General features: G+C 42.2%; 1 protein-coding gene across 1 annotated transcript in view; it reads left to right on the plus strand.

Moving 5' to 3' along the window:
- The window catches only part of LOC115105417 (endothelial cell-selective adhesion molecule-like), a 69,433-nt gene that overhangs the window by 49,468 nt on the left and 3,412 nt on the right, over positions 1 to 16,553 (plus strand). The window contains exons 2-5 of the mRNA XM_029627448.2: positions 5,315 to 5,460; positions 6,786 to 6,987; positions 10,343 to 10,498; positions 15,917 to 16,039. Coding sequence (XP_029483308.1) covers positions 5,315 to 5,460; positions 6,786 to 6,987; positions 10,343 to 10,498; positions 15,917 to 16,039 — 627 coding nt within the window. The remainder of the gene's footprint in view (positions 1 to 5,314; positions 5,461 to 6,785; positions 6,988 to 10,342; positions 10,499 to 15,916; positions 16,040 to 16,553) is intronic.

Consider the following 16,553-nt stretch of genomic DNA (forward strand, 5'->3'; position numbering starts at 1 on the left):
AGGGGCCAGCTGTGTATAAGACTATCATCTGCATTTAAATGGATGAGAGCTTCCTACTGCCTGAGCTATGTTGATGTAAATTGAGAAGAGCGTGGGGCCTAGGATTTGAGCCTTGGGGTACTCCCTTGGTGACATGGCAGTGGCTGAGGCAGCAGATGTAAGGACTTTATACACTGCACTCTTTGAGAGAGAGAGAGAGAGTTAGCAAACCAGGCCAAAGACCTCTGACACCAATACTCCTTAGCTGGCCCACAAGAATAGAGTGGTCTACCGTATCAAAAGCTTTGGCCAAGTCAATAAAAACAGCAGCACAACATTGCTTAGAATCAAGGGCGATGGTGACGTCATTTAGGACCATGCAGTGACACATCCATAACCTGAGTGGAAACCAGATTGTATACCAGAGAGAATACTATTGACATCAAGAAAACCAATCGGTTGATTATTGACTAGTTTTCCAACACTTTTGATATACAGGGCAAAATAGAAATTGGTCTCCAACAGTTAGGATCAGATAATCCATTGGATAATTTGACAATTTTCACAGCTAGTCTGTATTAAGAATATAATTGTGTCATGATAGCATTTTGGAGACCCGCTTCCCCTGTCGCCCCAAGATGAATGGTTTTGACCACTAAAGTTTTGCTACACTGCTTTGATTTGTGTAATGTTAGAAGTGTCTTCAGATAATGAAACGCACCTGTGAAGGAAATTCAAGGAACTTGTAGTTGCATGTCATTTGCAGTGTTAATGATCATGAGCAAAGTCATTGTAGCCGGTCTTTTCACTTCCCCTGTGAAAACCATGAGCATAGGCTGACTTGGCATTGCTGTACCTCAGCCTGCCAGCAGCCTACCTACCAAAGGATGCACGTGTCCATTTACAGTTGTGGCAAAAAGTTTTGAGAATGTCACATATTAATTTCCACAAAGTTTTCTGCTTTAGATATTTTTGTCAGATGTTACTATGGAATAGTGAACTATAATTACAATCAGTTCATAAGTGGCAAAGGATTTTCTTGACAATTACATGAAGTTGATGCAAAGAGTCAGTATTTGCATTGTTGACCCTTCTTTTTCAAGACCTCTGCAATCCGCCCTGGCATGTTGTCAATTCACTTCTGGGTCACATGGCAGCCCACCCGCCTCTTGAAGATTGACCACAAGTTCTCAACGGGATTAAGGTCTGGGGAGTTTCCTGGCCATGGACCCAAAATATTGATGTTTTGTTCCCCTAGCCACTTAGTTATCACTTTTGCCTTATGCCAAGGTGCTCCATCATGCTGGAAAAGGCATAGTTCGTCACCAAACTGTTCCTGGATGGTTGGGAGAAGTTGCTCTCGGAGGATGTGTTGGTACCATTCTTTATTTATTTCTGTGTTCTTAGGCAAAATTGTGAGTGAGCCCACTCCCTTTGCTGAGAAGCAACCCCACACATGAATGGTCTTAGGATGCTTTACTGTTGGCATGGCACAGGACTGATGGTAGCGCTCACCTTGTCTTCTCCGGACAAGCTTTTTTCCGGATGCCCAAACATTCAGAAAGGGGATACATCAAAGAAAATGACTTTACCCCTGTCCTCAGCAGTCCAATCCCTGTACCTTTTGCAGAATATCAGTCTGTCCCTGATGTTTTTCCTGGAGAGAAGTGGCTTCTTTGCTGCTCTTCTTGACACCAGGCCATCCTCCAAAAGTCTTCGCCTCACTGTGCGTGCAGATGCACTCACACCTGCCTGCTGCCATTCCTGAGCAAGCTCTGTACTGGTGGTTCCCCGATCCTGCAGCTGAATCAACTTTAGGAGATGGTCCTGGCGCTTGCTGGACTTTCTTGGGCGCCCTAAAGCCTTCTTCACAACAATTGAACTGCTCTCCTTGAAGTTCTTGATGATCCGATAAATGGTTGATTTAGGTGCAATCTTACTGGCAGCAATATCCTTACCTGTGAAGCCCTTTATGTGCAAAGCAATGATGACGGCAAGTGTCCTTGCAGGTAACCATGTTTGACAGAGGAAGAACAATTATTCCAAGCACCACCCTCCTTTTGAAGCTTCCAGTCTGTTATTCAAACTCAATCAGCATGACAGAGGGATCTCCAGCCTTGTCCTCGTCAACACTCACACCTGTGTTAATGAGAGAATCACTGACATGTCAGCTGGTCCTTTTAGGGCAGGGCTGAAATGCAGAGGATTTAAAACATTTATTTTTTCAGTTCATTTGCATGGCAAATAGGGACTTTACAATTAATTGCAATTCATCTGATCACTCTTGATAACATTCTGGAGTATCATACAAACTGAGGCAGAAGACTGTCGTGGAAATGTCCTGTATTACTAAACATTGAGAGAGCAAACCACACACAACTCAGTTATTTTATAAAGTCCATATTTAATTATATATGAGCTTCACCATAGCCCTGTGACCCTCAGATCAATTCAGTGTCTATAAATGAATTCTCTGAGTGCTTACAAAACAGTTCTTAGTATCATTTATAGCCAAGACACACCCTTCTCAACTCACATGACAAATAACAGATCTTAGGAACATTACAAAGGAAGACTTTACTTGAGAGAGGAGTATCCCATAGCCAGATAGCATTAGCTATAAATTATTGTTCAGTTTGGTCTCCTAAACGAAGTTCATATCTCGTTCTTGGTAAAACATAGTACCAAACCATTACATCATCCAATGGCATATATCAATTGTCAATTTTAGATACTTCCATCTCAAATACACTCCCTCCTGGACAAGATCAGAAAAGACAGTGAGCCTCTTAGGTCATATACTAGATCAAGATAAGGGCAACCTCAGAGGGGACATGTAATAGTTAGACACATTCCCATAAGAAGACAAGCTTCCATTCTGTCCTCCTCCCCTCCTGATATTCTTCATAGCATCACATGGTTTAACAGATACATTGACATATGAAGACGAGCCTGACCTCTCCCCTCTCTGGGCCCCTAGTGACTAAGCCCTAGCAGAGAAGGGATAACTGCAAACTGCCAACAGTATTATCCAAAAGAAAACATCCTAATGACAAATATCTCACATAAGCATTATTATGTAAATAAAACATCTTATTTATCAATGTTACTTAACTAATTCTGCTACCACAAGACTGAAAATTAATATTTGTGTTATTCTCAACTTTTGGCCACGACTGTACTGTAGATACAATGTAGAAAAACGCATATCTTTCAATAGTTACCCATATTACTGGAGCATCAGCTTATTCTTTTTAACTATTTCTATGGCTGATTCATGGCTGCAATTTATGGAAGATGCCAAAACTTTGGATTTGACAAGAGAGGGCAAAGTCAGAGAGGCTGGTGGTTTCCATTTGTGGCAAAGTTTTCAATAAGTCAATGCTTATGACAAATCCATCTCCGGAACCAGTCATAGAGCAATCTGGCGATTGTTTTGAATATGGTGTAAAAAAAACTACAACAGCAACAAATAACATTAGCTAGCTAGATAAGGTTAGCGAGATCTAGGTAGGTCGATAAGGTTAGCATGCTAGCTACACTGACAGCTGTCAGTGCCCGATTTGTTGTTTATCAACTCCACATGGAAATTCACACACCCAATTCATGAATATGAATAAGTAGTCATTGATATTCTTCAGAGGTGGAACCGACATGTGCATTGCCTTTCTAGGTCAGGAAATTACATCAAAATTGTGGCGGCAACTTCCTCTGGGGGTGGGTGCTTTTAAAGACGTTCTCCAGCTTATATATATTTTTTTTTCAACCACTGCACAAATTTGTTGTTGACACACTATAGTTTTGGCAAGTCGTTTAGGACATCTACTTTGCATGACACAAGTCATTTTTCCAACAATTGTTTACAGACAGATTATTTCACTTAGAATTCACTGTATCACAATTCCAGTGGGTCAGAAATGTACATTCACTAAGTTGACTGTGCCTTTAAACAGCATGGAAAATTCCAGAAAATGATGTCATGGCTTTAAAGCTTTTGATAGGCTAATTGGCATCATTTGAGTCACTTGGAGGTGTACCTGTGGATGTATTTCAAGGCCTACCTTCAAACTCAGTGCATCTTTGCTTGACATCATGGGAAAGTCAAAAGAAATCAGCCAAGACCTCAGAAAAAAATGGTAGACCTCCACAAGTCTGCTTTATCCTTGGGAGCAATTTCCAAACGCCTGTTGGTACCACGTTCATCTGTACAAACAATAGTACGCAAGTATAAACACCATGGGAGCACACAGCCGTCATACCTCTCGGGAAGGAGACACGTTCTCTCTCCTAGAGATGAACATACTTTGGTGCAAAAAGTGTAAATCAATCCCAGAACAACAGCAAAGGACCTTGTGAAGATGCTGGAGAAAACGTGTCCTATATCGACATAACCTGAAAGGTGGCTCAGCAAGGAAGAAGCCACTGCTCCAAAACCGCCATAAAAAAGCCAGACTATGGTTTGCAACTGCACATGGAGAAATGTCCTCAGTTCTATTTTTGTTTCATCAGACCAGTTTAGCCATAATGACCATCATTATGTTTGGAGGAAAAAGGGGGACGCTTGCAAGCTGAAGAACACCATCCCAACCGTGAAGCACGGGGGTGGCAGCAGCAGCATGTTGTGAGTGTGGTTTGCTGCAGGAGGGACTGGTGCACTTCACAAAATAGATGACATCATGAGGATGGAACATTATGTGGATATATTGAAGCAACATCTCAAGACATCAGTCAGAAAGTTAAAGCTTGGTTGCAAATGGGTCTTCCAAATAGACAATGACCCCAAGCATACTTCCAAAGTTGTAGAAAAATGGCTTAAGGACAACAAAGTCTAGGTATTGGAGTGGCCATCACACAGCCCTGACCTCAAACCCATAGAAAATTTGTGCAGAACTGAAAAGCGTGTGCGAGCAAGGAGGCCTACAAACCTGACTCGGATACACCAGCTCTGTCAGGAGGAATGGGCTACCCCAAACGTTTGACCCAAGTTGAACAATTTGAAGGCAATGCTACCAAATACTAGTTGAGTGTATGTAAATGTCTGACCCACTGGGAATGTGATGAAAGAAATAAAAGCTGAAATAAATAATTCTCTACTATTATTCTGACATTTCACCTTATTAAAATAGTGGTGATCCTAACTGACCTGAGACAGGGAATTTTTACTAGGATTAAATGTCAGGAATTGTGAAAAACTGTGTTTAAATGTATTTGGCTAAAGTGTATGTATACTTCTGACTTTAACTGTATGTGTATGTATAATATAATTATTTTATATAAAACTTTGTTGAAAAGTGATATCCAAAGTATAAGTAAAGTACCCCTCTCCCAACTCCAGGTGTGTTGGCCCAGATCCAGATGCCGCAGAGGACCATGGAAGTGATCGAGGGTCAGAAAGTGGTGCTGCAGGCCTGGTACAGCCCCAGCTCCATCACTGGCAAGAACACCGTTCTCTGGAACTTTGTGGCCAATAACACCCAACTGGTGAGTGTGTTTTAGGATCTGTTTTGTTGTGTGGTGGTGCCTCTAGCATCTATGCTGATCTTCTGACGATTTAAGGGCTCTCATCACTTGAGATGCGTACAGTAACTTGAACTTTTGCACCAAACATTAAGGCAAAGGCATATTTACAGTTACTTAAGTCTACAATAAATGGTACTTGCATTAGCTCTGCATACCAGTTACATACTTCCTTGTCAGAAGTACTTTGTACATGGAAAGGTTTTTTGGTGGAAAAATGTAACTCATCTGTAATATTGCAATTTTTTAAAGTCGACTTGAAATTATGAATGTATTCTAATTTGTTAGGTTTTGTTTTAATGTTAAACTCTGACTTCTGTGATACTTCACATCATTTGTCTGAGTATTCAGAAAAATATGTTTATGTTCTGTGCAGTTCTTGCTCAAAAGCTTCCACTGAAATTCTGACTTGCTTGACCATCTGTGGCTGTAACGTGGAGGATTATTATCACGAAGGATGTTTGACTGCTGTTATACTGTTAATCTGGCAAAGCTCTTCCTTTGGAAACCCTCCTAAATTAATCAAATAAAAGGCTTAACACTCCATCTATCCACTGTATTTTACCCTTGCTTGAAAATGCATAAATATAAAATGTAACATTTCTGAAAATTAGGCCATCAAGTGAAACAATGCTAAACCACTGAACAGAGTTGTGATTTTGGAGTTAGGTTGGGTTTAACCCTTGACAAAACAAAAACAAGTTAAGTGGGCAGTGGGCCATAACTGTCATCTGACTTGTTCCCCAATCAGACAATGTTATCTAATGACCTATATTCTGTATGTTTGCTTATTCCAGATTATCCTACCATAGTATACAGACGGACCAAGTCCCAAAGGGGATCAAACAAACACAAAAAGTCCACTACAGTAGCATTCACCAGCAGTTGATTGGGAGATTGCAGTTGTTGGCCTTGAGATGGCAAGCTGCTTTGGCTAAAGGCCCAGTCATGGGCTGGTAGTCTGACATAACCAGAGAACCCTTATCTCAACTCTGAATCTGCCCGTTAGTCTTTAGCTCCAAAGGATAATTCTGTTTCACTTGTTTGCATAAAGGTCTATATGATTTAAAAGAATGTGGTTTTGTTATCTTCTAATATTTTTGTCATATTTTAAAGTACTCTAATTATATTCCTACTCAATGCACTTTTCATGGCTCTATTAAGAACATAACATCAGCTAAGAGAACATCTTGGTAATGGCAGATGGTGTAAAATTAAAAGGACAGGATTTCCAAGGGAGCTTTGCAACAATCTTCATGACTCTTGTCCCCACCATCAACCCCACACAGATCATCTCGTACACCCCAGACTCGATCAGTTTTGGCAGCCCCCAGTTCGGGGAGCGTGTGGGCTTCACGGCCACCATGCCCTCGGCCAACCTGTCCCTGTACATCAACAACACGCAGGAGTCGGACTCAGGACGCTACCTCTGCCAGGTCATCATCCCCGGGGCCCAGGGCCTGACTGGAGAACTTAGCCTCAACGTCAATGGTAAGGACAAGGAGACCCCTTATGTAGTTCATGTAGTCATACAGCATGCCATCTGTGTATTCTTTATAAGAGCTGTATATGTAGAATGAGGCAATCATGTACATACAGTGCATTCTGAAAGTATTCAGACCGTTGTACGTTTTCTGCATTTTGTTACGTTACAGCCTTATTCTAAAAATGATTAAATAAATACCCCACATAGCAAAAACATTTTTGGGGGACTTTTTTGCTAAATATGTAAATGTGATATTTCACTAAGTATTCAGACCCTTTACTCAGTACTTTGTTGAAGCACCTTACAGCAGTGATTACAGCCTTGAGTATGACACTACAAGCTTGGCACACCTGTATTTGGGGAGTTTCTCCCATGCTTCTCTGCACATCCTCTCAAGCTCTGTCAGGTTGAATGGGGAGCGTCGCTGCACAGCTATTTTCAGGTCACTCCAAAGATGTAAGAGAAGAATGCGAAAAACTCCCCAAATAGAGATGTACCAAGCTTGTAGCTTCATACCCAAGAAGACTTGTGGCTGTAATCGCTGCCAAAGGGCTGGGCCACTCAAGGACATTCAGAGACTTGTCCCAAAGTCACTCCTGCATTGTCTTGGCTGTGTGCTTAGGGTTGTTGTCCTGTTGGAAGGTGAACCGTCACGTCAGTCTGAGAACCTGCTCCAGAGTGCTCAGGACTTCATTAAAGATCCCTCTGTACTTTGCTCCATTAATCTTTCTTTCTATCCTGACTAGTCTCCCAGTCCCTGCCACTGAAAAACATCCACTCAGGATGATGCATCCACCGCCATGCTTTACCGTAGGGATGGTGCCAGGTTTCCTCCAGATGTGACGCTTGGAATTCAGGCCAAAGATTTCAATTTTGGTTTCATCAGACCAGAGAATCTTGTTTCTCATGGTCAGAATATTTTAAGTGTATTTTGTCAAACTCGAACCAGGCTGTCGTACCTTTTACTGAGGAGTGTGTTCCGCCTGGCCACTATACCATAATGACCTGATTTGGTGGAGTGCTGCAGAGATGGTTGTCCTTCTGGAAAGTTCTCCCATCTCCACAGAGAAACTCTGGAGCTCTGTCAGTCACCACCGGGTTCTTGGTCACCTCCCTGACCTAGGTCCTTCTACCCCAATTGCTCAGTTTGGCCGGGCGGCCAGCTGTAGGATGAGTCTTGGTGGTTACAAGCTTCTTCCATTTAAGAATGATGGAGGGCACTTTGTTCTTGGACATTCAATGCTGCAGACATTTTATTGGTACCCTTCCCCAGATCGTTGCCTCTACACAATCCTGTCTCGGAGCTCTACAGACAATTATTTTGACCTCATGGTGTGGTTTTTACTTTGACATGCACTGTCAACTGTGGGACCTTTATATAGACAGGTGTGTGCCTTTCCAAATCATGTCCAATCAATTGAATTTACCAAAGGTGGACTCCAAGTTTTAGAAACATCTCAAGAATGATCAATGGAAACAGGATGCACTTGAGCTCGATTTTGAGTTTCATATCAGTGTCTGAATAATTACAGTTTGGACACACCTACTCAGTCAACGGTTTTTCTTTTATTTTGACTAATTGTAGATTGTAGAATAATAGTGAAGACATCAAAACTATGAAATAACACATTTGGAATCATGTAGTAACCAAAATATATTTGCAGACACTTTGCATTCTCTCAACCAGCTTATGCTTTTCCAACAGTCACAGAGTTCTCACAAATATTAAGCACTTGTTGGCTGCTTTTCCTTCACTCTGCGGTCCATCTTATCCCAAACCATCTCAATTGGTTTGAGGTTGGGTGATTGTGGAGGCCAGGTCATCTGATGCAGCACTCCATAACTCTCCTCCTTGGTCAAATAGCCCTTACTCAGCCTGGGGGTGTGTTTTGGGTCATTGTCCTGTTGATAAACAAATGATAATCCCACTAAGCGCAAACCAGATGTGATGGCGTGTTGCTGCAGAATGCTATGGTAGCCAAGTGGGCCTTTAATTCTAAATAAATCAGTGTCACCAGCAAAGCACCATCACACCTCCTTCCCCATGTTTCACGGTGGGAACCACACATGAGGAGAATATCTGTTAATATACTTAGCGTCTCACAAAGAAACGGCGGTTGGAAACAAAAATCTCAAATTTAGACTCATCAGACCGAAGGAGAGATTTCCACCGGTCTAATGTACATTGCTCGTGTTTCTTGGCCCAAGCAAGTCTCTTCTTATTATTGGTGTCCTTTTAGTAGTGGTTTCTTTGCAACAATTCAACCATGTAGGCCTGATTCACATGGTCTTCTCTGAGCAGTTGATGTTGAGATGTGTCTGTTACTTGTACACTGGTAAGCATTTATTTGGGCTGCAATTTCTGAGGCTGTTAACTCTGCTGCAGAGGATAAGTTCATTAGAGTTAACTCTGGGTCTTCCTTTCCTGTGGCGGTCCTCATGAGAGACAGTTTCATCATAGCACTTGATGGTTTTTTGCATCTGCACTTGAAGAAACTTTCAAAATTCTTGACATTTTCCTGATCGACTGACCTTCATGTCTTAAAGTAATGATGGACTGTCATTTCTCTTTGCTTATTTGAGCTGTTCTTGCCATAATATCGACTTGGTATTTTACCAAATAGGTCTATCTTCTGTATACACCCTTCCTTGTCACAACACAACTGATTGGCTCAAACGCATTAAGAAGGAAAGAAATTCCGCAAATCAACTTTTAACAAGGCACACCTGCTAATTGAAATGCATTCCAGATTACTACCTAATGAAGCTGGTTGAGAGAATGCCAAGAGTGTGCAAAGATGTCATCAAGGCAAAGGGTGGCTACTTAAGTATCTCAAATATAAAATATATTACCAACATGATTGGTTACTACATGATTCCATATGTGTTATTTCATTAGTTTTGATGTCTTCACTATTATTCTACAATGTAGACAATAGTAAAGCATAAAGAAAATGAGTAGTTGGAATGAGTAGGTGTGTCCAAATTTTGACCGGTATATACATTTCTGGGTGGCTTTGCTTTGCGATTCTGTGTGTGTATGTGTAGATTGGTGAGGAAATTAAAAACTTCTCAAAAAAATCCATTTTAGAATAAGGCTGTAATGTAACGAATGTGGAAAAGGGGAAGGGGTGCACACAGGTGCACGCACACTTACAGGTGCTGTACTTGCAGTTATACCCACATATAGTACATGCGCACACACATGTTCCTGCATGTATCTTAATACAAAACTTTGTCAGTTTGCCACTACCCTAAATCCTAAACATTATTTAATCTATTATTCAAAAATACTGTAACTCGGCATCTCATCACAAATGGTCAACTAACTATCTATTTAACCTCTCTCCTATGTCTCAGTCCCTCCTGCTGTCCCAGAGTGCTCTCTGTCAGGGAAGCCAGTTCTGAAGGGTAACGTCACACTGAGCTGCAAGTCCAAGTCAGGAAAGCCCATCCCAATGTATAAGTGGAAGAAGACCAGCCCCCCGTCTGAGGTCTTCTTCTCACCCATGCTCAGTAAGTAACTACCTGCTGCCTGACATCTGGAACGTGGTGGTCTAGCTTTATTAACCAACATCCTAAGAATATTTGGGGGGTTACTATGAAATAGTGTATTTATTGTAGTTGTCCTATATTTCAACTAGAGCGTGCTCTATTTCTACAATTGGATGAGAATTATAACTTTGAGAGTACTGTAATAGTATGTAGTTCAGCCAAGTTATTGTAAGCACCTAATGTGAGTTGCTCTGGATTAGAAAGGTACTGTATATACAATAATCAAATGTAAAAACAAAATGGCGCTGGATGAAATGGCAGCAATTTTACGGGTGCCCAACCGATTGTGCTATTATGTGGTTTTTTTTCACAACTTATTTTGTACATAATGTTTCTGCAACCGTATCTTATGGCAAAAAAGGGCTTCTGGATATCAGGACAGCGATTACCCACCTCGGATTAGACTAAGATTTATTTCTACAAGGACGAGGACAAAGAGCCGGATGCCTGATCAGGACCCGGAGAAGGCGACTGGGAAAGCTGCCATTACCATCAATACTACTCGCAAACGTGCAATCATTGGACAATAAATTAGACAAGGTACGATGACGAATATCCTACCAACGGGACATCAAAAACTGTAATATCCTATGTTTCACGGAATCATGGCTGAATGACGACATGGATATTCAGATAGATGGATTTACAGTGCACCGGCAAGATGGAACAGCACACTCCTGTAAGACGATGGGGGGGCGGCCTGTGCATATTTGTAAACTTCAGCTGGTGCATAAAATCTAAGGAACTCTCTAGATTTTGCTCACCTGAAGTAGAGAATATTGTGATAAATTCCAGGCCACACTACTTGCCTAGAGCATTTTCAGCCATACTTTTTGTGGCTGTTGATTTACCACCACAGACGGATGCTGGAACTAAGACCACACTCAGTCAGCTGTACAGTCGTGGCCAAAAGTTTTGAGAATGACACAAATATTAATTTTCAGTCTGCTGCCTCAGTTTGTATGATGGCAATTTGCATATACTCCAGAAAGTTATGAAGAGTGATCAGATGAATTGCAATTAATTGCAAAGTCCCTCTTTGCCATGCAAATTAACTGAATCCCCCCAAAAAACATTTCCACTGCATTTCAGCCCTGCCACAAAAGGACCAGCTAACACCTGTGTTAACGAGAGAATCACTGACATGAGGCGAAGACTTTTGGAGGTTGGCCTGGTGTCAAGAAGAACAGCAAAGAAGCCACTTCTCTCCAGGGACAGACTGATAAAACAAGAGGGACAGACTGATATTCTGCAAAAGGTACAGGGATTGGACTGCTGAGGACTTAGGTAAAGTCATTTTCTCTGATGAATCCCCTTTCCGATTGTTTGGGGCATCTGGAAAAAAGCTTGTCAGGAAAAGACCAGGTGAGCACTACCATCAGTCCTGTGGCATGCCAACAGTAAAGCATCCTGAGACCATTCATGTGTGTGGTTGCTTCTCAGCCAAGGGATTGGGCTCACTCATTCACAATTTTTCCTAAGAACACAGCCATAAATAATGGTACCAACACATCCTCCGAGAGCAACTTCTCCCTACCATCCAGGAACAGTTTGGTGACGTAAAAATGCCTTTTCCAGCATGATGGAGCACCTTGCCATAAGGCAAAAGTGATAACTAAGTGGCTCGGGGAACAAAACATCGACATTTTGGGTCCATGGACAGGAAACTCCCCAGACTTTAATCCCATTGAAAACTTGTGGTCAATCCTCAAGAGGCGGGTGGACAAACAAAAACCCACAAATTCTGACAAACTCCAAGCATTGATTATGTAAGAATGGGCTGCCGTCAGTCAGGATGTGGCCCAGAAGTTAATTGACAGCATGCCAGGGCGGATTGCAGAGGTCTTGAAAAAGAAGGGTTAACACTGCAAATATTGACTCTTTGCATCAACTTCATGTAATTGTCAATAAAACCCTTAGACACTTGTAATTATACTTCAGTATTTCATAGCAACATCTGACAAAAATATCTAAAGACACTGAAGCAGCAAACTTTCTGGAAATTAATATTTGTGATTTTATCAACTTTTGGCCACGACTGTATAAGGAAATAAGCTAACGGGAAACCACTCACCCAGGGGCGGCGCTCCTAGTGGCCAGAGACTTTAATGCAGGGAAACTTAAATCAGTTCTACCAAATTTCTATCAACATGTTAAATGTGCAACCAGAGTGAAATAAATTCTAGATCACCTGTACTCCACACACAAACACGTACAAAGCTCTCCCTCATCCTCCATTTGGTTCATCCGACCACAACTCTATCCTCCTGATTCCTGCTTAGAAGCAAAAATTAAAGCAGGAAGCACCAGTGACTCGGTCTACAAAAAAAGTAGTCAGATGAAGCCGATGCTAAACTACAGGAATATTTTGTTATCACAGACTGGAACATGTTCCGGGATTCTTCCGATGGCATTTGAGGAGTACACCACATCAGTCACTGGCTTTATCAATAAGTGCATCGAGGACGTCGTCCCCACAGTGACTGTACGTACATACCCCAACCAGAAGCCATGGATTACAGGCAACATTCACACTGAGCTAAAGGGTAGAGCTGCCGCTTTCAAGTTGCGATACTCTAACCCGGAAGATTACAAGAAATTCTGCTATGCCCTGCGACAAACCATCAAACAGGCAAAGCGTCAATACAGGGCTAAGATTGAATCATACTACACCGGCTCCAACGCTTGTCTTATGTGGCAGGGCTTGCAAACTATAACAGACTACAAAGGGAAGCACAGCCACGAGCTGCCCAGTGACACGAGCATACCAGATGAGCTAAATCACTTCTATGCTCGTTACGAGGCAAGTAACACTGAGGCATGCATGAGAGTATCGGCTGTTCCGGACAACTGTGATCACGTTCTCCGTAGCCAACGTGAGTAAGACCTTTAAACAGATCAACATGCACAAGGATGCGGGGCCAGACCGATTACCAGGATGTGTGCTCCGGGCATGTGCTGACCAACTGGCAGGTTTCTCCACTGACGTTTTCAACATGTCCCTAATTGAATCTGTAATAACAACATGTTTCAAGCAGACCACCATAGTCCCTGTGCCCAAGAACACAAAGGCAACATGCCTAAATGACTACAGACCATAGCACTCACGTCCGTAGCAATGAAGTGCTTTGAAAGGTTGGTAATGGCTCACATCAACACCATTATCCCAGAAACACTAGACCCACTCCAATTTGCATACCGCCCAAACAGATCCACAGATGATGCAATCTCTATTGCACTCCACACTGCCCTTTCCCACCCGGACAAAAGGAACACTTACGTGATAATGCTGTTCATTGACTACAGCTCAGCGTTCAACACCAATAGTACCCTCAGCTCATCACTAAGCTAAGGATCCTGGGACTAAATACCTCTCTCTGCAACTGGATCCTGGACTTCTTGACGGGCCGCCCACAGGTGTTGAGGGTAGGTAGCAACACATCTGCCACGCTGATCCTCAACACTGGAGCTCCACAGGGGTGCATGCTCAGTCCCCTCCTGTACTCCCTGTTCACCCACGACTGCATGGCCAGGCACGACTCCAACACGAGTTTGCTGACGACACAACAGTGATAGGCCTGATCACCGACGACAACGAGACAGCCTGTAGGGAGAAGGTCTACCTGGCCAGATGGTGCCAGAATAACAACATATCCCTCAACGTAACCAAGACTGAGATGATTGTGGACTCCAGGAAATTGAGGACCGAGCATGCCCCCATTCTCATCGACGGGGCTGTAGTGGAGCAGGTTGAGAGCTTCAAGTTCATTGGTGTCCACATCAACAACAAACTAGAATGGTTCAAACACACCAAGACAGTCGTGAAGAGGGCACAACAAATCCTATTCCCCCCCAGGAAACTAAAAAGATTTGGCATGGGTCCTGAGATCCTCAAAAGGTTCTACAGCTGCAACATCGACTGGTTGCAGCACTAGCCTGGTACGGCAATTGCTCGGCCTCCGACCGCAAGGTACTACAGAGGGTAGTGCGTACAGCCCAGTAAATCACTGGGGTTAACCTGCCTGCCATCCAGGACTTCTACACCAAGCGGTGTCAGAGGAAGGCCCTAAAAATTGTCAAAGACCCCAGTCACAGACTGTTCTCTCTACTACCGCATGGCAAGCGGTACCGGAGTGCCAAGTCTAGGACAAAAATGCTTCTCAACAGTTTTTACCCCCAAGCCATAAGACTCCTGAACAGATAATCAAGTGGCTACCCAGACTATATGCATTGTGTGCCCCCCAACCTTCCCTATACGCTGCTGCTACTCTCTGTTTATCATATATGCATAGTCACTTTAACTATACATTCATGTACATACTACCTCAATTGGGCCGACCAACCAGTGGTCCCACACATTGGCTAACCGGGCTATCTGCATTGTGTCCCACCCACCAACCCTCTTCTTTTTAAATATATATATACTGCTACTCTCTGTGCATCATATATGCATAGTCACTTTAACCATATCTACATATATATACTACCTCAATCAGCCTGACTAACCGGTGTCTGTATGTAGCCTCACTACTGTATATAGCCTGCCTTTTTACTGTTTTATTTCTTTACTTACATATTGTTCACCTAACACCTTTTTTTGTACTATTGGTTAGAACCTGTAAGTAAGCATTTCACTGTAAGATCTACACCTGTTGTGTTCGGCGCACGTGACAAATACACTTTGATTTAATGCCAAAGCAGAGGGTTTAACTTTGCCAGTGGCAAAGGGTTTTGGAAAGTGAAATGTGAATTGAGACAATCAGGTCTCACTTTACATGATGTGTCCCAAATTTACAGGTGCTAGGTAATGACAATGTAACCACATCCAGTTATAACAATTGTGAGTTATTTCAATCTGTACTTAGTAATACACTACATGCGCATGTGGCTACCATTTATCTATGTGGATTTAAGGACACTTAATGTAAAATGGCACAGGCAATCAAAAGGATGGTGAATAAACATCTGAGTTTATTTTGGTATGCCTGTGTCATTGTTCTGTTCTGTTTTGGTTTTGACTTGGAGATTTAGCGGCTAATCTGTTTGGAACTAGATTAAAGCACAGATGAGGTTGAATCCTCATTTGACTCTGCTCAAATGCACTCGTTTGAACCTCTATTCCAAACTCATAGTCAGTGTTCCCATTGTTAGATAAATTATTTCCTCTCCTTTATGGTATGCAATAATTACATAGGTATCCCACATTGTTTGGTCCATTTTTATTTTCTGGTTAGTAGTGATTTAATGATGAGGAATTTCATATGACCAATGCACGGTGTCCATATAAGGAAAGCCACAGTCACAGCAGGACTGACAATGCTGTCCTAATATGGACACTGTATAAGTTTATATTTTTGTGTGTGTGTGTGCACGTTACAGATGAAAAAACGGGCACGCTGAAGCTGAGCAACTTGAGCAGCAGCATGTCGGGGAAGTACGTTTGTACGGCCAGCAACACAGCTGGCAATGACAGCTGCTACATCAACCTGGAGGTCATTACCTGTACGTACTGAAGTACCCACATGACTCACTATACACTATATGGACCAGTCAGAATGTAGAGAAATGTGCTTCCTAATATTGTTGACTCCTGGTACGTGAAATGGCTTAGAAAACCAGAGCATGCAGATATCCAGAGCAAGTAATTATGAATGAATTTTAATCGGGACTGATGCACTGCCCTTCACTTAAATGTGCATTCCTCTAAAAAGGGTGTAATGCATGTTTCACGTGTATTTAAAAAAATATATATATACGTTTTGTTGTTGAAATTCCTGCACTTAGGTAGCTAACTCATCTCTCTCTCATCTAGGACCCACTAAAGTTTATTTCCTAAAAAAGTGGTCTGGTTGACTCTAAATTAGATGCAATAAAGCTTCTTCTTTTTTTTAAGGATACATCAATTTGGTGGAAAAGGCCATCATGCAGGGATGCTGTTCTGTTAAATAAATTCATTGAAATTTAATGAGGTTTAATAGCCTTTTTTGTATGTATGTTCTTTGTGTCTTTATGCTTC

This window comes from Oncorhynchus nerka, linkage group LG22, assembly GCF_034236695.1.
Source record: "Oncorhynchus nerka isolate Pitt River linkage group LG22, Oner_Uvic_2.0, whole genome shotgun sequence".
Classification (NCBI taxonomy): Eukaryota; Metazoa; Chordata; class Actinopteri; order Salmoniformes; family Salmonidae; genus Oncorhynchus; species Oncorhynchus nerka.